Here is a 23,651-nt window from a genome sequence, read left to right on the forward strand (position 1 = left end):
GTCAGAATAAGTTTCATGGTGCGAGCGCTGACAGGTTACATATTTCTGGTGCGTGAGACGAGGAAGAGGAATGAACGAGAATAAAAATGGTACGAAGCAGCAGCCAGGGTTTTATTAATCGTTAATCAGTTTATTTACTCGTAATAATATTATTTTTCCGTCATATATATAATAATTCTATTTACTTCCTTACTATATAATAATATATAATAATATAGTGTATTTATGTTCATTATGTATAATATATTATCTACATTTATAATCCCTATGAAAGGCATCTCCAAACAGACTTCAAGATTTTTTCTTATTTCTTTACGGTTTCTTTTCTTTCTTTTTTTTCTTTACTTTTTTTAAAATATCTTATTTATTCATAAAAATACAGGGGGTTTACACACCCACGAGTTAAGAATCGGCGAGCTCTGTCGGGCAATAGCAGAAACGCGAGGATGAGATAGTGGTGGATCGTTCGGAGGAGAAAAACATCGAAGAAAAGAAGAGCCGAGTTCCATCGAGTTGGTTTCCTCGTTTCTTTTACAGTCATCGTTTTGAAATTTTTTCACCAACAATTATTTGACACTGACGGTCTTCTCTCTGTTTCGTTAATTCCACATGAGTTTTTTCACAGTATTTTTCTGGAACATCGTTATTATTGTACAGTCTATTTACATGTGTCCCGCGAGCGCCAGCCAACGTAAACGCGAAGGACAAAGGAATCTGGCGGACAGCGGGGTTACGTGTTTACGAGTTTTAAAAAACTGCATGCTCGAATCGAACGACAAATGACGGTCATAAAACAACTTTCCTTCCGAAATCTCTCAGTGTAGAAATATCTCGAATTTATTCATCAAACAAAATTTGACAGAAGACTCGTATCTATATTTTTGCTACGTGTAAAAATGCAGTCCGAAAAATGCATTCATTTTTTCCTCCCCTCCAAAGTGTCTAGCGTAGTGATTTTATTTGAGTTTTTCATTGTCATATCAAGCTCGTAATTCAACTAATTCTCCTTCTTTCTTACAACAGCAATATTGAGAATTTTTTTCTTTTTTTTTTTTTTTTTTCTCATGCTTTTGCCGATTTTAGTATAGTTGAGCGTCGAATCGTATTACCCGGCAGAGCGATGGATTCCCGCGGGGGTGCCCAATCTCAGTTATAAAAGGAATAGTCGAAGGTAAACAATGATAAAAGTATATATGCATATATATATCATATATATCTGCATATAATTTTGTTTCTTCTACATACATGTGTGTTTATATACATATACATATGTATACAGATAATATATAAATACATATATATGTATATGCATATATATATAATTTCTAAACGTAGGTAGAAATTGGTAACTTTGACTCACTCATTGCAAAAATTATAATGCCAGCATTGCGGCACATTTATTTATATTCGGGCCTGTCGTTTCTGGGTTGACACTCGTATATTTATAAAGCATCGAAGATACATCAATTTATCGTTATTTCGCGTTACGTTTTTATCTCTCTTTTTTTTTAAACCCTTATTTTTGTTCGCAGCGTACTTTGACATTAAAAATGAGTAAATTTGAAGAAAGCTGTGTTTCATTTGACGATAAAATAGAACAAAATTTCGTTGGATTTTTACGATCCATGTCCCGAATGATGAACACTCTCGTCGTCGAGAGTTCGAGCACGACAGCAGGGAAACGGAAAGTCAGACTGGCATACTTCCAGCGTACTTATTTCGAAGAATTCGATTGCATTTTTTTTCGTGCTCTCTTATTATACTTCAGTGATTTTCATCCATAAAAATAATGCTTTCGATGTGTATACATTTACTACGTTGAACCCACAAACGAGAGGCGCTAATCCGTTATTCCCTCTTATAGGACTCTCACTCGCACTTAAATATTAAAGGTTGGGCACGATAATACTCTCGGTAGTATAATGCCCTAAGTCTTGCTGATCCAACACTTTTAGCCTTTCCGTGAAAGGCTGCTGTACTCCCCGGACATCTTTGTACATATTTATATAACATACATATATATTTTTTTTTTTTCATATTCATATTTAAATAAGACAGCCCAAATGCGGTACAATTTAATTCATTTTTCCATAAGTTCGTTATTTTGAGTTCATCATATCCGCAATTTGCTAACGACCCTCGTACGTTTATATACATGAATAGTGTGGGCAGGGTGGGAGGGCGGGGGGGGGGGGGGGGGCGAGAAAACAAACGACTCGATTCCGCGATCCTCGAAGCAACAAGTACTTAAGAGCAAAGAACAAATTTGACTATTTAATTATGCGAATCAGTGCGAAAATAATGAGAGAAAATGAAGAAAAAAGAAAACAATTTTATCTTTATTCGATAATTGTTTGAAAAAATTTCACTAAGTCACATTACTTTTCATATCTCTTTTACAATAATTTACAGATTATATTTATATATTTATGTATATATGAACAAGCTTTTATAGAAAAAGTCTGAGAGCCATGAGCAGACAAGGAGTTTGCAATCGTGTTACGTGTGGCATATTTTTGTTTTGTTTTGTTTTGTTTTTTTTTTTTTTTTTTAATTATTTTCCAAAAGTCTCTGCGTCCTGTGGAAAAACGTACGAAATTCGTTAAATTGACTATCCAGATTGTTCGATCGAATCGCGAAGAAATATGCAAATATTTTGTCGTTATTTTTCATCGACAAACGACGATCCATAGCGCGTGCCTTACTTTGAGGTTATAATTCACTTTTGACGACACAATTCGTTGCCAACGGGTTCGCGACTCGAATAGCAGGAGTACCACACACACACACACACGATATCGGGTAATACAGTAGCCCTTAACTGCACTCGCGCTACCTTCAAATAATATACACAGAATTTTTTCGGCATTTTTTTCTTTTGTCTCGACCGTTGTTTTTCGTTTCTTTTTTTCTTCAGTTTTTATGTATAAAGTATCAATCAGTAGTTAAGTCTTATGGTATGGACAAGTATCCCTAGGCTATTAGGCCCAAGGTTTAGCTTATATAGATATATACATATGCGTATCGTCAGTAGACACATGTATACAAATATATTTCCTCAAATTTTCGTTCGTTTTTGTTATTTTTTGTGTGTGTGTTTTTTTTTCTCTTTTTTCTTTTTTCTTTTCTCGTTTTCTTTCATTCATTATTCCGATAATATTCGTTTTGAACGTATGCTCCCGACCACAAGCTCGGTCAAACAGGTCGTTTCGCGCCTCTCCCAAAAAACGGGGCCAATATATAGCGCTAGTAAAATACAATTTGTTTTTATTAATTTGTTTTGTTTTTTCCTTTGTATTTGTGTTTGTATTTATTGATTTTTCATTTTATAGAAAAAATGTTTAATTTTAATTCGACGATTGAATTGACGAATGCAAAGAATTTACCGCAATCATTCCCCATCGAGGGAAAAGTCACGTGACGCGTGACACTTTTAATTACTATTTTATATATTTTTCTTTTTCCACATTTAAACTCGAATCGATCGACTTTCATTAAATTTCACTGAACACGATTGTACTCGGGAATAAAATTCGCGAGATTTTAACACACGATCATATTTTTTTACAAGATTAATTTAGTGATTTCTCTTCTTTTTGTTTCTTTGTTTGTTTTTTTTTTTTTTTCTTACGATTTTTTCTATAATTCTTTTCTTTACGAAAAAACAAAACGTCACTTAATACTCTCCCAGGCAATTTGCGCCGAGAGCAGCGCGCTTCTTATTGTCAAAAGGTTGTTGTTTCTTTTTCCCTTCCATCGTCTCATTATCGCTTCATAATTATTTGCCCTAATGATTATTTATTAATCGAAACAATCGACGTCTACCGCGCTCGAGATCGTTAGCATACAGATCGATTTTTCACATGTATTAGATCGATAAAGAGTTGCTTGTGTTTACAATAATCTTATATGGTTTCAGAGGCAAGACAGAGTTCCAGCGCGCGCGTTCATAAATTAACGAGAATGTACGGAGATAAGAAGAAAAAAGAAATCAATAATAATAATAATAATAATTATAGTAATAATAATAAAACAAGTTAAAAGCCTTCGTTTAACATCTTAATTAATCGATATCGCGTATATTTGATACGTGAATATAGCGGGAAGTAAACACTCGAAGTTCGAATATCGAAACATGAACAACGTCAACCACTGTTTTACACATATCAGAATTATCATTATTTTGTTTTCGCTTTTTTTGCTTTTGTCATTTGTTTTTTTGTTTTTTTTTTGTAATTCGTACCTTAATTAATTGAGCCAATCGAAGGGACCGAGTGTGCGCTCTCGTGAACAATTTTTCTTCTCCTACACCAACAGTCTTGAAACGTCGAACACATGAAATTCCTTGCATAAGGTATAAAATGTTTTTCCAAATAATCGCATTCATACACTTTGCTTTTTCTCTTACTAAAAAAAAAAAGGACAAAACACTTTCGATGTTCCATCCAATTGTGCGCCACAACGTATCGATCAGTATTGTAATCGAGGGATTCGAAAAATCATAACAAAAGAATTGAAACCACTCGAGCTGGTCACGCATGCTTCTGCGTAGCGTATAGCAACTGGCATAAAAACCTCCGACCAACGGCCTAGCTTGATCGGCGCCAAATCGGCGTAAACGGAGCACTCACTAGCGCCACAGAGCTACGTGATTGGTCGGAACTCCGTACGCTACGACGCCGTGCGGAAGCGTGTGTAACCGTCTCTACTTCGGATTCGGAAATGTCGTTGAAAGTTGTCAGTTCCTCGCGAGAGAACGCACTCGGCATTTTGTAACGTTCATTGTATCTTATTTTCTTTTCTTCGCTCATTAGTTTACCCGCTCTCAAAGACTCGGGAACGCATCTCACTCGACATCTGCCCTTCGTTTATTTGTGTTTGTTTTTATTCTTTCACATATAATACTATAACGATAATATCGTCATACAGCAGCGTAAAAACACCGTATTAAAAACTGTTTCATTCGCTCGAGTGTTTTTCATTTTTGCTCTCATCGCACTTTGAGTTTTTTTTTCACTCGTTTTTCAACAATTTAGATTAGGCGTAGATTTACGAAAAATGGATCGCAAGATTGGACAAAAAAACGATAATAAAAAATAAGACGACTTTCATAAAGCCCCTCGAATTAATTTTTCGTAATTATTATCATCGAATTGGTATCTATTTAATGAACACTCGTTTTATTCCACTGGGAATCGTGCGAAAAATAAGTTTTCGCAATAAATTATCGTCGAATCACCGTACGAACGTGACGAAGTGAAGGATTATTCGTTTGAATAACTTTTTTTTTCTTCAAATTATTTTTTTCCTCTCCTCCGTCTATCACTTTGACCGATAATTCGTAGCTAAGATCTCGTCGTACAACACACGTTTGGTGGTTTGCCCAAACACGATGGAAGAATCGTTTCGTATACGCAATTTGGTTTTGTTGTTGTTGTTTTAGTTTGAACGATGACAATGCTTCTCTTTTTTGTGATAACGTTGTTCGAAAGGAATAATGTGATTTATAGGTTACTCCGATTATCGCGTACGTTAATGATTGAGAATGGTAACTCGAGTTAATAAGATTTTGATAGTGATGTGAAAAATGTGAAATTCATAAGTTAACAAAACCTGCGAAATATCTCGATTTCTCACCGTATAATTTCGTTTTTCCAAAAGACTTTCGAACTGATTCCCCAACAATTATAATCGAGATCGCACGTCGAGAAAAAAGAAAAATTAAGATAAACCGTAAATAAGAGCCGAGTTAACGCGTAAATGCTAATATTTCAGTTCGAAAGCGATTTGTGATCGACGATGGAGCATCGAGTGAGAAAATAATCGTGAATTATAATATGACAGGCGGCAGCATTAAGCATCAGTGGCAACTATAATCGGTGTTTCATTGATTCAGGGTGTTTCTCCGTTTCGTTATTCTCAGCTCAGTGAATCGTTACAGTTAATAGTTAAATCGTTTGTAAATAGTTACAATAGTAGTTTAACAGTGAAATAACAATTATAACGATAATCACGTCGACATTGATGAGATGATGTTGAAGTTGTTAATAGAAAAACGATTGTGACGATGAGGTTTGCTGAATACGATTATTATTTATATTATTTAAACGTTCGAACCTTATTTCCTCCAAATTTTTTCGAAACGATGAATTTATAGACAAATGTGTTAAACCTCGATCATTTCAGTCAATTTTAGTCATTCTCGTTGCGTCGTCGTCGTCGTCGTCGTCGTTTCGAACGTATTTCGTTTGTTTTCTTCTTTCATCCAGTCAAAGCAGGTAACGTCTCGTCGTGATGAGTGTCATACGTACGAGAGTCTTATTAACGATCGGATTATGCAATGTGAACACACACAATGACGTAGTTGCGCGACTGCGTACAGAAATATAGTCTTTTAGTTTCGATATAAAAGTTTCAGTTCTTCTCAATTGATTATATACTTTAAGTTATGCATCTTATTTTCACCCTCCTATTTTTCTCTTTTTTTCCCTCGTTCTTCGCAGTGAACGCTTTCGTTTTTTTTCTTTCCTCTTCTATAATAATCATATACGTTTGCTCCTATCTCTCGTTTACTCGACTTTTCCTAATTTTTGCGATCACACTATTGTTTTTATTTTACTTCTCTTACGTTATTTTTTCTTTCGTTCGCTCCGCCCTTTCGTACTTTGTACACCGCAACGAAGACACAATTATATTACTTTATATAATATATATATATATATCTATATATACTTTTTAGTTATTATACATACACAAACAAAGCCTTTATCCTCGTTTTTTTCGAGTCCGCTGTATCGGTTTGTTTACTTCTCTGCTGCTCATCCTCTTCTCTCAACTTCGACTTGTTTCTTTTGTCTTGTTTATCTTTTCTCTATTCTCATCGATACCGGAAACTTTCCGGCTCATATTCCTTTATTCTCATTCGTTTAAAGTCGTTTTTCGTTTATTTACTATCTTTGAATTGCTGAGTTCAATAGGAAAGGAACGTAGAACATTTTGCTCTCGAGCAATAGAGCCGCTGCCGACTGTACCTGAAAAATGGATGAAAAGTTCTCGGTTATCTGACGAATGCCATTTTTATTGTCCAGTCGAACATTCTTTTTATGGAAAAATGTTTGAACTTCGGGTCAAAGGGGCTTGTGAATTTGAAGTGAAGCCGGAAAATATCGTCGACGCGAAAAGAGGTTAGAACGAACGCTTACGTCGGGCAATCTGTTGAGAAGCTCGTGAAACCGTCCGGGCTGCTGAGGCGCACTGTGCTCGACGAAACTTCGTAAACAGCTCATGTATCGCTCCTGTATTTGCTCTAATTCCAGTGTACCTCCTCGTGCTACAACGAAGCATGAAAAGGTAAGAAAGATTTCGCTTAATTTTTCTCGAATGGTGTGTTTTTAGGGATTTTAGTGGTTTCTCGATTCATTGCGGAGCTGCGCGTTACGATAAATCCCTGTGAAAACTTACATTTAGCATCTCCAATTGCCGCAATGTTGAGAAACAAAACAACAAGATTTTTTCGTTTAAAAATACGTGTGGCAACTGCACGAACTCGAGTGACAGTCGAAACGATTTAGTGATCATTTTACCCGGAGAGCTGCTCGAATAAATATTTGTGAAAGCTTTGCTTTGACAGCCGAAGCTTTTCATTCGTGGAGAATTTTCAAAAGTATACTCAAAGTCGATTTTTATTTTTATTCGTCCGAAACCGTAAACCATTTCGTTGGCGAAACGCTTGCTTTTTTTTGACATTTGACCATTTGTTTGGCTCCGCGGAAATCTGTGTTTCGAATCGCCCGTAGTTCGAACGAGAAAACAATGAATTCGATCGCTAGTCAACAGCAACTCGCACATTTACATAAATTCTGAAAACTCACCTTGCGAAAGCATTGTTATAACTTTCAGACAGACGTACTCTTCCATCCTTAGTTTCACCCGCCTGAACATGAGGGTGACGTACGTTATTTTTTCAACCATGAGACCGACGTCTTGTCGTAATTGGTCCATGGTTATCGGCCTTCCCATCATGCTGGTCAGGCACGTTTGCAACGTATACATGTTGTTCGAAACCTTCAGCATCAGACAGATAAAAATCAACATTTTTCTATGACCATGAATCAAACGGAGGTAGAAAATGTTTAAGAAATGTCATTTCTTCATTCTTTAAAATTAAACAAATTGTGCAGAGCTTAAAATATGTACTGTATTGAAAAAAAAAAATTCAACATGAAGAAAAAACCGTAAAAAATTCTACGAATTCAAAGAAATACAATTTTTTTTTCATGCTTTTTATGACTGAAACGCGACATTTCAAAAGTCCCGAATCGTGACTCAACGCCGGTAGAAAAAATTTGTTAAATGATACAAAAAAAATTAGACCGACGCTCGAACAATATTTCGGAATGAATCGAGAGGAGCTTGTCGAAATATAAAATAATGAGGCAGAAAAATTTTCTTGTAAAAGCCAATTTGATAAAATATTGGTAGAAACTTGTCAAAATTAATTATCCAAGCAATAAACTTAATTGAAATTCCGTGAAAATTAATTGACTTATAATTTTTCAGGTTCAATCGCCTCTCGGTAAACAACAACTGAAAAAAGGAGGAACGTACTTCTTGCATGAAGTCTGCGCCCGTTCCATCGGAGTTGACATTGGTAAATTTGTGCTGACCGTGCATCGCTTGATAAGCCGATGTGGTCAGTACGAGAAGCTCGTGCCACTTGTGAGTGAGTAACCTCGTGTGAACCTCGACCGGGAGCTCAAGGTAAAAGGGCAATCTCTTGGTCCACTGCACCAACTTGTACACTATGCTGTCTCCTATTTGACACAGCTTTTCACTTAAGTCTGATTTATGGTCCAGCAGCTCATCCAAGTTCTGGGGTGGAAAGAAAAAGCATTGAATAAATTATGATAATTGAGGGGATTAACGGGGGAATTCGAAGGGAAAGTAGTGGCTCGAGTACGTTAATTTTTCATGGATCATTAACGAGTTTCGACCAAAATTTCATTAACTTTTATTTCTCAATTGTCCACAGATGTCGGAGATTCTTTACCAATGTTGAAACAATCCGGAGGGAGCATTAAAAAAAAGAGACTGAAAATGTTACCCTCAACGTCGCGATGTCTTGGAACTCGTCGCAGTCTATGAGGGTTTGAATCATGGCGAGAGTCGCGTCCAGAGGGAAGGCTCGATCCCTCGAACTGCTCACGGCGTTGTCGAGCCTCTGCCTTAAATGCACCACCTGCGGAAGAAGGAATATTTATCGGAGCACCGAACAACGCGTTGGACAATCGAATGACGAAGGAATAGCAGTTCGCAGGTGATTAAATTGATCCGAAATTGAGGCTCGGACGTCGAGGATCGTCGAAGGCTTTTACGATTGTTTAGCCTTATCTTCAACGTTGTTATTTTTTCATCAATCTTTCTCACCACTTCCTACGCGAAGGCAGACAAATCGGGCAGGCCTTTCACTGACCTTTAGCTAAGTACTCGAGTGTTCCTCTCGCGGGCGCGAGGTCTCAACAACGAAAAAACTCGTATTTATTTCCTCGTAAAGAAATCGTGAGGACGCGCGTGTGTATTACAAATCACAGTAATGTATACAGAAAACAAGGGGGAACGCGACGACCTGGACTTTGCGTAGGGAAAGTTGTGACCGTCGTCGAACGAAATATCGTACTTGTACTCAAATATATGCATTCTCATATAACTCTATACGTACTGCGATGTGGTATAAAAGGAGAATAAGAGAGAGGGAAAAGAAGACGAGAGTTAAAAAGTAGGAGGCGAATATGATGGGGACCGAGGAGTAGGGTGAGGTCAGTGTCCTTTATGCAGACTTTCACGAGAGTTACGAAACGCCTGGAGAACCCGCCCGTCCTTGGCACCGGTTGCCGCTGCTCATATTCTCTTGTCCAACCAACAAACTCAGTCGCCTCTCTCTCTCTCTCTTTTAACACTCACTACTATTGTACCGTCGACTATGACGATCTCGAGATCTGCATTCACTTTCTTAGGTTGAAAATTAAATTTTAAAATCGATGAAAAATTTTGATTCAACGTCGCAGTGATGTTGAAAAATCGATGCTGGCATTTTGAAAGTTTCTCAAATATTTATCAAACAAATTCGGTTTAGAATGAAGAAGACTTTTATTGAATAGGATTATTCTTTATTTATCGAATCACTGAAATTCCGATTGGTTCTTGAAATGATGTTTTCAAAGGTCGATTTTCGACTCGATTTTTCGAGAAATTTTGTGGCCAATTCCATTGATTTTCGGTAAAGAAATGATTTTCTTTCGATAAGTTGATCCAACAATTTTTACAGTTCAGACGAATAACGAAGCTGTTGGTGTGCCAACCAAGATTTTTTATCTCTTCGAAAACCTCGGATACACGAAAGAAATAGTTGTTAGTCGAAATAGTAGTTTAGGGAAAGTGGTCGCGTAAGTGTCTGCTAAACTTGGTTTAACCGCCGCAGTCGTGTGTTTCATTACCGTGTATTACGTAAACTTCCGCGTTATTGCGTGAGCGAGTGAAAATTCTATAATCATATATAGAACTTTTATTAAATGCTGCTCTAATAAGACGAAGAAAAAAGCCAAGCTTTTACATAACGAAACGCGATTGACGACGTGTTTTTTTCTCTTTACGAGCTCTCATTTTTGGGTCGTTGACGCTTTTCTTCTCGATCGTTTTTATCGTCCTTCTTTTTCGCTGTTTCGAAATCTCTAGATTACCTCCAGCGAGTTTTTCACTCTTCGATGTAGTTTCGAGTTCGTTACGTACGCATACGTTTTTTCGTGATAGATACAAGCAATCTCAAACGGAGTCTTCGATTTTTCGTCATCGACTCATTGAATTTTCTTCTTTCCGAATTTCATTCTGTATTTCTTTCCATTTTTCGTTATTTCCCAACGAGAGAAAATCAAAAGAACTTTTCCAGTTCCTCAAGCTTAGCAAATTATTACCATTTCAAATGCCTGATCATTCTGAATTTAGATTGTTAAAGTTAAAATATAATTGAAGTTCATTTTTACCAAGTTTTCATGGAGGTAGCCACGGAGCTCTTTTCGTGAGTTAAATTTTGCACTTGACCGCTTTTTAAATTCCACTTCGAATGAATTATTGTATTTCCTTTCGATCGGCTGTTTATTTTTTCATCGTATGTGTGCTTTTTGTTTCTAGATCTCCTTTCACCATCGAATATTTCGTTATCGCTTTCAATTCTCCGCGACACGGTGGTTCTCACTCTCGCGTATGTGAGCGACATGGAAAGTGGCCTCTCCTTAACGGGATTTATACGAGCGCTGGTATTCGTGGTCAATATTTATCCGTTCGGTTTAGAACCGAGCTCCCGATGATCTCCGCCGTACAGTCACACACCGCCGGTTTCACTTTTGGCAATGGCCTTTAACTGCTCGACGTGTTAACCGATCGAGCCCCCCTCGCTCTTCTCCTTCGTTTCGTTAAGGCTGACATGTGTACACACGGGTGTACGTGAGCGAGGTTTGCGTCTTTGTGCGTAGTAATTACGCGTGAGCATCTTCTCTCCTTCTGCCCTTCCTTTTCTCTTTCTCCTCCCTCTCTATTTATTCCTCCAACGTTCCAGAGCATTCCATCATTTGCATAATAATCTCGCATCCAAAATAACTGTCCTGGACTCGGCTCAAGGGAAATCGCGCGTGCCACAAATTGTTCTACCTACTTTCGGACTTGTTGGACTTGGAATCTATAATTATGCGCAGTGCACTAACGCGTTTGACGTCGTTCCCAAAGTTCTTCTAATTCTAACAAGTTTTTTCCACGATTTTCATCAAATTTATCAGCTCGGAACGAAATTATTATGAATTTTCCTCATTAAAGAAACTTGAATTTAATTTTGAAGTATTTTGAAAACTCAATTGTTTCAATAACTTTTTAATCTCGAAGAAAAATCATCGGTTCGTAACAGCGACCAAAGTATAAAAATGGATAGGAAATTAATGGCTATAATAATGTGAAAAGTTTGAAGGCGCGCGATGCATGGAGAAAACGAAAGAAAAGTTAAAAAATTTTCAATCTGGAGACACGGTAATGGTATTTTATGTGCGAGACCTTTCTCGGCCTCGATGTTCTATCCTGTGTCGTATCGCGGCTTTCGTAATGCAGGAAACCTTGAGTTTTACACAAGAGTTTTCAGCACTCGGCGTAAGAAAGTGAAATTGCAACGAGAGTTCATTCATTTTACTTTCCGACAGTAACGCACCAACGAGAATGGATTACTCTCCATAACGTACGAAATTACCAACACACGCGATAAATTATCTTTGCATCCTTATTATTGTTATGCTCCTTGTAATTTTGGGTCCACTTCGTGCCTTTTTTTCCAGTAATAAAGACCAACTTTGCATTCATAAAGAAACAAAGTAAAGTTTTTACAGTTTTCTTATTTCGTTTTACACTTGAACGCATTTAATTTCACAACAGATAATCGGAAATTTGACATTTACAGAATTCTACCTTTGCTGTGTTTTTTTTTTCTGAGAACGAAAAGTTATCGAAACTATTGGAAAAAAAGGATGGAAAATTCGAATTTCATGGGTTTTCTTTGGATTATCGTACTTCCTTTAAGCCTCGCAGGGTTAAAAACGATCCTCAAATTCGAAAAATTTTATTACAATTAAGCTGGCGAGCTCTGGTTCCGTTACGTTTTTTGTTGTGATTTCTGTTCATTAAAATGTCGCAAAATATTGAAGCAAAAATTGAATTTTAGTTACTTGCCGATGACACCCGATTCGGAAGCTTGTGAAACCGAATACAAGACTAGAAAAAGGACTCACTTCGGAGGGATTGGTCAGGGCTGTCTTCAGGATGGTCCCGTTGACGAGATGTCCTGTTTGACTCGGATGACTCGGTGTGGGTGGCGAACTGATCGAGTCCCCGGACGATATTTTGTGATGGTGAAGAAAACTACCGGCTAATTGCTGGGCGTGCTGCTGTTGGCTGTGATGAGCAGCGGCAGCCGCAGCCATATGCTTGTCTAGCATCGTCGTTGCCATTACTCCTTTCGCACCACTGATCGTACTCGAACCATTTACACCTCCTGCGTTGCCACTCCCCGTCATTCCTCCCATTCCTCCACCTACGTTACTCGTTTTGTTTGTCTTCTTGTGCTTTTTGTATTTCACCTTAAATAGTCACGAAAACGAATGATTTTAATCCCATGATGTTGAACTCGGTGAATAGAAATTTAACGATTTTTTTTCACTCCCATCGAATACTTATGGGGAGCTGATGGAAAATGATTAATTAGTTTGCAGTCGTTTCATATTAATCGCTCTTAAACCCTACTCGTTGCTCGTCACAGCTTTATTATTTCATCATTGCTGTCATTGTCCGTTGAACTATTCAAAAAGATCGTAATTTTTTGAAATATGAATACAATTGAAATTTGGCCAATTCATCAATTCAATTCGCTGTGCGAGAACGAACTTCTGCGTACATTTTAAAAATGAAAGCACGCGAGGTGAAAAATAAGTTGAACAAACTAATTTTATAAAATGAGGAATGGAAAATCGACTGAAATTCTGTGATTAAAAAACTTATCAAAGACCGTGAAATGAATTGTACGAAACGTATACGAATCCTATAAATAAATTCGAGGAAAACGTTGGTTTTACCTTGTAAAGGTTGTAAACTGCACCAGAATTCCTTCCACCGGGCATCCGGTCCTCCCTGACGGCCTGAAGCACCATACCCTGTTCTATACACTTTTTGAATCGGCAGTACTGACACCTGTTTCTCTGTGCTTTGTTTATTTCGCAACCGCCTTCAGCGACGCACGTGTATATCCGCCTGTTTTGTACAGTCCTTTTGAAGAATCCTTTGCATCTGTGAGGTCCGAGAACGAATGAAAGAATGATGAAAAAGTTAAACGAAGTTGAGAAAAAAGCAAAGTTTCCGTGTTCATTCATTTTCATTGTTTCAGCCTCGGATCTTTCAAGTCGTTTCATGAAAAAATGGAGCAAGGATAACGAGCGAGGAAGATTAGAAAATTTATCCAAAGTATGAGGAACGTATAAGAGACAGTAAGTGTGCACGAGTGATCAGCTCGTGTCGAATATTAATATCACGGATCCGACTGCAGAGTCTAAACTTTGTTGCGGCTCCCCAACGTAACGTAAAACAGAAGGAGCTTCGTTTTACGTTTTTTTTTTTTGAGAAAGTTGGTGAAAATTGAGCATAAAGAATTCCCAAGTCTAATCCCACATCGAAATTTGCATCGTTATTTATTTAGTTTTTTTTCTCTTTTATCGATTTGGAAATGGTGCTTGGAAAATTTTCATTTCGTTCATAATAAAGCACCAGAAATTGGATGAAACTGAATTTTTGCATATAACTTTTTGCAGATCGAGCTTGAAGGAAACTGAAGGATCTTTCCAAACGATGACCGAGTTTCTGGCGACGAATTTTGATCGAGAAATACCGCAACAATTCGTCCTTGTGATCTCGAGGGAAACGTGGATCTACGCAAATGAGAAATTTTCTTCTTCGCACATTTCCCATGTGCCAATTTTTTTAGAGAACTCGAGCAATTTCGTCCATCGCTGTTATCCGAGGAAAAAGCAATCACGTTTTTCATTGTACATTTCATTCTCGTACGCGCGTTCATGGAGAAAGTTTAAATGTCACGGAAAATGAAATTTCAAATAGCAAAGGTTGGGATTCGCATAAAAGCAAAAGGTCAACGATTTTATCGAAGGAAACGCGCCGTTGAAAAAAAAATTTTTTAAAACCTACATTAACAGAAACTTTGATGGCGAATTTAGTTGAAAAAACTCGATAAAATGCAACGAAAAATCGCGCATTGAGATTCCAATCCAAAATCAAGTTTTCTCGTCGTAAAAATATCCTTTCATTTCAAATGACGAAGAAAATTTTGTCAACGAATCAGTAAGCGTGGCTCCCGATGATACAAATTCTTAAAATGATTTCGTTTGCATTCAAGGTGAAAGTTTCGAGTGTGTGGTTTGTTTTTCAGGGACAGAGGACAGACCACTGAATACGTTAGTTTCTACTTCGTCTCGATCGAATTTCCCAATCGACGCTGAGACATTGGGACTATATTTAGAAAATTATAGTACACGTTGTACAGCGACACGAAGAACGAGCTGCAGTCGAGCTGCTCAAGATTTTACGTCCCCGACTGCTTTGCCGATTGTATTTTCATTCAGAGATGCGAGAAGCGAGCAGTACGGCGAGACGAGGGTGAATTTTGAACGAAACTTTGCGATTTACCCTGAAGCTCATTTATGTTAATTCATTACCAATAGTTCATTCGATTTTCCAGTTTTCCCTTCGATAAAGACATCCAAAATCTCTGTAACTGTTTTTCTCACAAAATCGAATCGTCGGTCAGTGTTAATTCGTAGCGTTTTCGAATAATCTTGAAACGAGTACTTCTCTCGTTACGCGAATCATGGAATTTGAAAATGGAGCAAAATACTTAAACATTTTTTTTCATATTTTCGGAATGAATAGAAATATTGGTATTTTTTGTGCAACCGCACGCGTAGTTTAAATCGTGATTTTGTGAAAGATGTTGTGTTTGTTTAAGATTTGGAAGAAAACTCACCCTTCACACGTGATGATCCCATAATGGAGGCCGGTCGCTTTGTCCTCGCAGATCATACAAATCATCGGAGTCTCGTCTTCCTCGTGTTCCTGAGGTGGCAGGGGAGGTGCGGGTGGTGCAACGGATTGGATGGATTGCGAGGCCGCCTCGGATTTGACGGACCCGCCATTTCTGACCCAGGGCTGACTGGAGCCGGAGGCGGTAAGGTTGAGCGCCTGCATCTGTTGTGCTGCGGGCAATTGTGTCAAGTCACCTGCCCATAGCCTCTCCATATTGAGGGGTGGTCCGGACGGGTATGAGACGCAAGGTGGTTTGCCCCTGGACTCTTGTCCGAGGTTGAGGAGCAGCTGAGCCGCTGATTCCTCGGACGAAGAGCAGGAAGCGGCCGCGGCGGTCGCTGTCCACGAAGCCGCGGGCGGTGGTACCGGGTCAAGTGGAGGTGGTGACCATCGCATGGTTCTAACCCCACCAAATTCACCCATTATCACCGTCGGCGGTGGTCGAGGAGGCGCTGGAGCGGCCCTTTGGGCAGGGGGCTTCATGCCTTCGCCTGTTGAAGTTCAAACAGAGCAAGAAATTCGACTTGAGTATCAGGCGGAGGATCGTTCCTGCTGTGTACAGTAAGCGCAATCAAGCAATCGGGGAAAAAAGTGCATACATGGGAGTCTAACGAAACGAGGTGCTATTGGAAAGCTGAGCAAACGTCGGAGACGTTGAAAATATGAAAAAAACGGAATAAGGAAAAGCACGAGGATAGTTACGACTTACACGCTGATCCGGTGGTTACAGCACAAGTTCCAACTCCGCTTCCTTGCGTGCCGTTTCCACCGGGATTGCTGCTACCACCACCGTTACCAGCATTCCCATTCCCACTACCACCACCACCGCTACCAGCAGCACTACCACCACCACCGCCGCCGCCGCCGCCGCCACCACCACCACCACTGGTAGTGCCACTACCAACACTACTGACAACACTGGTAACTCCACCTAGATTTTGTCCATAGTTGACGGCACTGCTTATCACACCGTTAAGTAGTCTCTGAGCAGCGAAGCCTTGAACCCCGGAGTTTTGTGACCAAAATTGATGGTGAGCGAGTAGATGAGGCGGGACCGATGGTGCTCTGGGTCTCGGTGGCATCGGTGGACTCTGTTGTTGACCCTGTTGCTGCTGCTGCTGCTGCTGCTGCTGCGGCTGCTGTTGATTCTGATTCGGGCTCTGCTGATGACTCGTTGGATGCTGTTGCGACGAGGATGAATTGCTACCGGGACTGTGACCTTGACAATTTGGATTGTACTGGGAGGAGGGACTCTCCCGATGGCTGTCACGGTGACTAGCTTGACCGGAGAGCTCGTTTCGCACGATGTTTCTCCCACCACCGTTACCAACTCCACCACCGTCGAACACCGAATTGTCCGACTCCATTTTCTTCTGTCCCGAAGACAGCTCGTCCCTCTCGGGACTCTCGCATTTGTACGAGCCCTGCTGCGGCATCGGCGTCGTCGACACCGCACCGTGACCCTCCATCGGCGATACCGGCGACGATCTACCCGGCGCCGGCGTGTAGGAACGTTGCTGATCTTCGCTCACTCGCGATATCATCACAGCTTCCGGAAACACCGAATCCGGCGATGCCGTCTCTCTCAACTCCTGACAACCACCGTTTCCGGCTCCGCTTACCGCTCCACCGCCCATCCCGCCGCAACGCACCCCATCCCGCTGGTTGTGATGATGCTGTTGGTGCGATTGATGGGACTGCGCATTACATTTCATCGTTATTCTCACACTGTCTTTCAAACATTTTTTTATTATTTGGTCATCTGTGACAAAAGCCTACTGAGACAAACTCTGCCATTTGGGAAGCCAACGATCCGCGTCGAAACAGTTCAATGATCGCTGGGTATGCAGGAAAATTGATTTATCAGCGAATTTCTTACATTTTTTCATACCAATTTAACTGTGTCTGTGTTGCAAGTTTATTTTTCATTGTTGGTCATCATTTTCTAATATATTTTCAATGACATATGCAAATAATCATTTCGAAATTTTTTATCGGTTTATCGAAATCAGCAAGAGTTTATTTCGTTTACAAATCACCTTTCAATCGATATTCCGTTCTTCACGCAATCAGTATTCATTGAATAGCGACGAATTATTAAATTTTATAATTGAACGAGATTTTCATTTCTCTTGACATTTTCGTTGATCAAAAAAATCATTTAAAATGGATTTTTCATTTAAATGACAATTGTTTCAAATGAAATAGCTCTCATTTATTTTCTACCCAAAATTCGACCTTAGCCAGGGTCTGTTCCTTCGTTTTTGCATTACCTCTCAATCCCCAATTCATTTTTCACGTAATCAATATTTATCGAATACCGACGAATCATTGAATTGGAAAATTGAACGAAATTTTCATGTTTTTTTCACACTTTCGTTAGTAAAAAAATAAGAATTTCCGTCAGCTACAGGATTAATTCGAATCACGATGTTTGATCCCCCGAAAAATTCGTCGGAATCGTTTCGGTGGTTCTCGACTAAAGCCAACCTTTTTCCAGCGACCAGATTTACGTATGCAAACTTCACGAAATCTTGATCCCAAGTTAATTGTTATTTGAACGTAACGATTACACGAATGCTTACCGTGTGGTGATGAGATTGATGCGACTGTTGATGGGTCTGTTGGTGTTGTTGATGCCTTTGATGATGGTGTTGGTGGTGCTGGTGCTGGTGTTGCTGTTGTGTGATTCCAGGGCTAGGACTGCTCCGTAAGAATTCGCTTTTAACTTTGACGACAGGGCAGCCCGGGGAGCCTGGCATGTTGACATCCGGGGATGACGTCGATGTGTCAGCAACGCTCTCCCCTGGAGCAGGAAATGTAATTGGTGAAGGTACGTCCGCTTGCTGGATCCCCAGTGGCGAGCCTGCTGATCCGAAGGATACTGGGGAGTCTGAGAAAAACCAGTTGATCGACTTTCGCTTATGACTTTGTCACTGGACATTTCTTTGGCTTTTATCAGCACCAAGAATCTTTGTTTTATTGATTATTGAAGGGGGACGATTTCGGAAAGATTATCAATCGCTCGTTAGACTCGTTAGGCCTAAAAAACCTTCGAATCTCATACTTTCCTTGACGATTAAGAAGAATGTAAGAAAATCAAAGTGTCTCATTCAAACAAATGGCTAATCGTCGATGTGCAAGTGCCATCATTGATTATTGGACAGAGCTCGTCCGCGTTACAATGTTTGTAGAGTTTAATACCCGTGGGACATTATTCATCGTCGTACTGCGATCGAGTATAATGACGTTGGGCTTGGTTCAACGTTCGCGCAATCATTTTGAACCCTGCCGAGTCGCCAGACCCGGATTCTCCATCCTAATGATTATTCCCTCCCCCTGCCGCTATTTTTTTCTGCTCTCTATTTTACTACTCTCCGACTGAATTCTTCTTTATCTCGGCCCCATTATCTCCTATCAAATGATATCAGAGAGTGCCGCCGCGAATATCGTGCGATTCGCAACGTCTGTCGAGCATGAAAATGTTATTAATCGACACGACGCGTTTTTCTCTCGATGGCTACCACGCGAGACCGGCTAAACGGAGCTGAGAAAGACGGACTCACAGACACAGGGAATTGCCCGGTGATTAATGACGTTTCTCACCCTCCGCCCCTCGACCTGTGCCTCCGGTCGTCGCACACCGCGGAACTCGATCTTACGCTTCGTGTGCCGCGACACACTCGCACACACTCCGATTTATATCGCGCGATCGGTCGTCGGCTTTTTCACTCTATTTCGTCACGAATATCCCACGCATTCCCCCGCATCAAGTATTCATGAAAATTGCAATTTTACGACCACCCCTCCCAACATCCGAGTCTCTCGAATCGTGTGTTACATAAAAAATACAAAAGATCCACGTGCGATGAGAAGGTTACGAATCTGCTGAGAAAATGGAGCAATCTTGATTGATACTCGTTCCTCCGAGTCGGCAAACTACGATTATTTCAGGATTCATGCATTTTCAACGTTCTTTGTCGATCCTTATTTTCATTGAACTGTTTAAAGTGGATGATTTACGAAGAATCGTATTTTATGGGTGTCCAAATTCGATCGATTTTTACTTCCCAATTGAGGATACATTTTAAATTAATGTCAGAGTTATTGATTCGAAATTGTAAATAAATTTGTTCAACTTGAACGAAACGAAGACCCGCGAGGGACGATTTCCCTGTGGATTCAATTGTTTTCTGTTTTTTTATCCATTTATCCATGTCTCCCAACGATTTTCTTTCCACTCCAAAGATAAGTTCTCAGGAACGATCGATGATGGAAAAGCGTATAGAAAATAAGCGTTCGGAGAGAATTTATTGGCGCAAAGAGTTTGCGTTCACGAACGAGCGATTATCCCGCGCGCGTCACGCTTCCGTGCCGTACAGTTTCCGGAATTCGTAGCAAGCTCCGAAAGAATCTTCCATGTGCAAGTGTCGCTCGCCATAAAGTAGGCGAAACAACGTGCATAATAGCGGTATTACGGAGTGCGTAGCGGAGAGTAAATTGTACAAATAAATACTCCGGCAGGAGGAACGAAGCGCGTCAAAAGGATGTGAGATTATATGGAAGGACGCGGTAGGTCAAGGAAAGAATGCAGTTGACAAGGCCACACGTCGCGATGACTGCATGGCTCCGCGCGATCAGTTCTCGCGGTAGCGCAAGTAAACGAAACGTTATTTTTTTTTATTTATCGAGACCGTTTGAAAGTCGACTCAGTAGCGCACAACCGTTAATCATTTGGCTCGAGTTTTTAATAACTCTTCGTGATATTGGAGAACGAAGGTTGCGAGAGAGTTCTGCGGGATCGGGAGCCGTTAAATGGGAGCGTTAACGCGATAATTGGACCCCCGTTTTCCCAAGCTTTTACCTCCTGTTACTTTAATCAATGAATCCACTCCGAGAATTGCAATTTTCCATAAATTCGAGTGAGAAAATAAAATCTTGTCTCATAACCAGGAGACTTTGCTGCGCTGTAACAAATCTTGGGGCGGTAAACAGCAGTGAATTCGTGCACGACTTTCCGTCACGATGGATCGTTAAAAATGATTTATTGACAAGAAAATCGTTGCGTCGTAACGCGTCTATTTACCATCGATAGAAAAGTAAGCTTTCGAGGCGAGCCAGTTTCGGTATCCGACGTCCCAGAAAGCGAATGGATTGAAGCGGTGGTCGCTTCGGAAGTACGGATTAAAAGCGTGGTAACTCTCGTTACTTATCGTGAATGGGAGATCGCGGTATGCGTGGTACTGCCACCGCGTCAACTGCCGGCCCAGTGCGTCTCCCGGGAAACGATTAATTACGTTGTAATCCATAATTGCTGGGATTTTATCGCGATTATTAATGAAACGATCGATGGCAGCAGCGGTCCAAGAGATTTGACGTAATCATCGTTGAAGCGTTTGAAAAATGTTCACAAGATAAATTCACGATAAAATATTGATTGTCAGGACGATCTCGGATGGAGCACCGTTCATTAACACCATCAATTTGTCCATCGACACGATTGTCGTCACAAAACCTGAGCATTTAAGGGCGGGGAACGTCACACCGGTGAACAAACATTTTAACAATTTTTTTCGACGCTACAGATAATATAAATCTGTTTTATTGATTGTGACGTCATAGTCACATATGTGAACGAGATTTCCTGAATTTTTGAAACTCAAATATTAACTCGATGGTAGCAGAGGCAATTTGGAGAAAAGTTGTTCACCAATGAACAGTGCAAATCGAAATCTACTCGAGCGATCCTCTTGAAATTTGGCGTGTTACTTCCTTACACAATTGACCGGGTATCCGCGAGAGCTTTCTTCCAATTTTTCATAATTATTAATTTTACAATAACAAATAGCTCCATTTTTAAGGCGAAAGTCAGTGTTTTCACTTCTTAGTGTGGGACAAAAAATGGGAAAAATAAAAAAAAAAGTCTCCCACCAATTGTCAATTGTGTAAGGAAGTATCGTGCCAAATTTCAAAAGGATCGGTCCAGGAGATTCGATCAATACTGTGCACAGATGGACAACTTTTCTGAAGTCCCTCCAAAGATTTGCTAGCATCGAGTTAATTATTGATGTTCGGGTTTTAAAAATTCCGGAAATATTATTCATGTATCGTGATATGATGTCACAATAAATAAAATTGATTTGCTGTGGCGTCTAAAAACATTCTTAAAATTGGGCCTTTTTTTTACCCTCAAAAATCGTCTTATCGAATAGCAACAGCAATTTTTTGTTGTCCGGAAGAGTTTCAAGTAGTGTGATCACGATTGGTCAGACGTCTCTGAAATTCATTCGTCACGACCGGGTTCGCGACCTTTGCTGCTGTGCTCACGAAAGTGCAGTTATTCTCATTCATTAACGAAGAGCTCTGATCACTGCACTTGAGAAAGATTTCCGCGAAGTGAAGTCGTGCGATGGTAAAAAATGGATTTCGAGGGGAGAAGAAAAATCGGCGTTTTCCCAGGACGTTGTAATTTTTGTTTTAGACAGTTTATTGACTCTTGCTGAATCGGGGTCTGTTGCACTGGGGAATGTAATTCTGGAATTGCGTCGTTGGTTCACGTGCCGGGGTCGTCGAATCAGGAGGTAGCGAGAGATCAATGATCACTCCTCCCACTCTCCCCTCGCGGTCTGATTGCCAGTCGCTTAAATCCGGTGATCCGGTCCTCCCGGGCGCAACGGTAGACGCGAGTAATCGAAAAAAAATTGTCAAAAAATGAAGAAATTCAAGTTTTTTCTCGGACGCAGGTTCAATGGGCGAAAGAGTATCGGAAGAGCTGCGCACTTTCTCGAGGGTGGTTCAAAATTCCGGATGAATCAACGGCAAGGAAGAAGCGCGTCGCGGGGGAGCGAAATAACGCGCTTAAAATTGACGCGTAACTTCGATCGTTCGAGCTCGAGAATTCGTCGTAGTTTTCTTCCTTTTCATAGGCGTGATATGAATGAGTGCTTCGAAACTAGCGTCTACTCGCGGCTTCAGGCGGAGGAAAACTAGCCGGTGCATGTCCGGGAAACCGCGTGGGCAGACATTCACCTATCGGCGCCCTCTTCGCCCGCTGCCACCCTCTTGCTCCGCGTCATCATCCCTAGCACCCCTTTACACTCCGGCTCTCCCCTTCCCACGTTACTTTCGCGCCCACGCTTTTGTCCTCCTCGTTTCTCCCTCCGCTCGGCCGCTCACGACCCTCTGGAACTTGCATTCGAGTTCAGTTTCAGTCCCCCGATGTATACACGTTTATAGGGGCGCAATAAACGTGCGCTCGTTTTCGTTTATGGATGTAGAGCCAGTCCGAGGGAATAGTAAGCGTGCGCCCTGCGTCGATCTCTCGCCGGGGTCTTGACACGAGCTTCTGCAAACTGCGAAAGGTCATCCGCCATATCAAATTCCCCCTCTGACCCCCCGCTCGCTACTCATCGCGAACAAACCCACGCTCCGCTACAAGTCGTTTCCTGGTTCACGAGCACCGCGCGCTCCTTTATTTTCCGGACGATTATATTGCACTTTTCTCATTCTCCTTCGGCGCATTTTTATATGCCAATTATCGTTATCGCGTCCATTCTTATCGCCCCCTTCGACGCCGCGCTCATTTATTATTTTTCTTGTTGAAGAAAAGAAAAAAAAAAAACAAACAAACAAAAACAACAGGACAACACGTGTCAGAAGTGGCCGTTGCATCCCCTTCAATTTCGGTGTCTCGCTTTATCGCTCGTAAACATTCCCGAACAATGGCATAATGGTACGACGCGCCGACAGTTTAGTGACTCCTGCCGCAGTGGACATGCATTTTTTATGAATTTTTTTACACCTCCGGGCACAAATACCGCATTAGAGATTCGTCGAACTGACGCGCCTTCGCTATCGACAGTTTTGCTCCGACAGTTGCGAGCACTGCGTGCTGCTGCGCAAATGAAATGTCTAGAAAAGCTTTTAAATAGCCCCCGATACTTGGGAGACCAACATCATTCGGCCGGAAATCAATACTC

General features: G+C 40.6%; 1 protein-coding gene across 1 annotated transcript in view; it reads right to left on the minus strand.

Annotated features, from left to right (window-relative positions):
• Positions 1–114: 114 nt before the first annotated feature.
• Hr4 (Hormone receptor 4) overlaps positions 115–23,651 on the minus strand; it is a 30,098-nt gene continuing 6,561 nt past the window's right edge. Inside the window, exons 3-13 of the mRNA XM_043419982.1 lie at positions 18,258–18,565; positions 16,382–17,369; positions 15,614–16,163; positions 13,659–13,869; positions 12,819–13,166; positions 9,104–9,238; positions 8,608–8,871; positions 7,872–8,064; positions 7,462–7,470; positions 7,203–7,330; positions 115–7,031 (exon numbers count right to left, since the gene is read on the minus strand). Of these exons, the coding sequence (XP_043275917.1) occupies positions 6,951–7,031; positions 7,203–7,330; positions 7,462–7,470; positions 7,872–8,064; positions 8,608–8,871; positions 9,104–9,238; positions 12,819–13,166; positions 13,659–13,869; positions 15,614–16,163; positions 16,382–17,369; positions 18,258–18,565 (3,215 nt within the window). The 3' untranslated portion in view covers positions 115–6,950. The remainder of the gene's footprint in view (positions 7,032–7,202; positions 7,331–7,461; positions 7,471–7,871; positions 8,065–8,607; positions 8,872–9,103; positions 9,239–12,818; positions 13,167–13,658; positions 13,870–15,613; positions 16,164–16,381; positions 17,370–18,257; positions 18,566–23,651) is intronic.

The sequence above is a fragment of the Venturia canescens genome, chromosome 5, assembly GCF_019457755.1.
Source record: "Venturia canescens isolate UGA chromosome 5, ASM1945775v1, whole genome shotgun sequence".
Lineage (NCBI taxonomy): Eukaryota > Metazoa > Arthropoda > Insecta > Hymenoptera > Ichneumonidae > Venturia > Venturia canescens.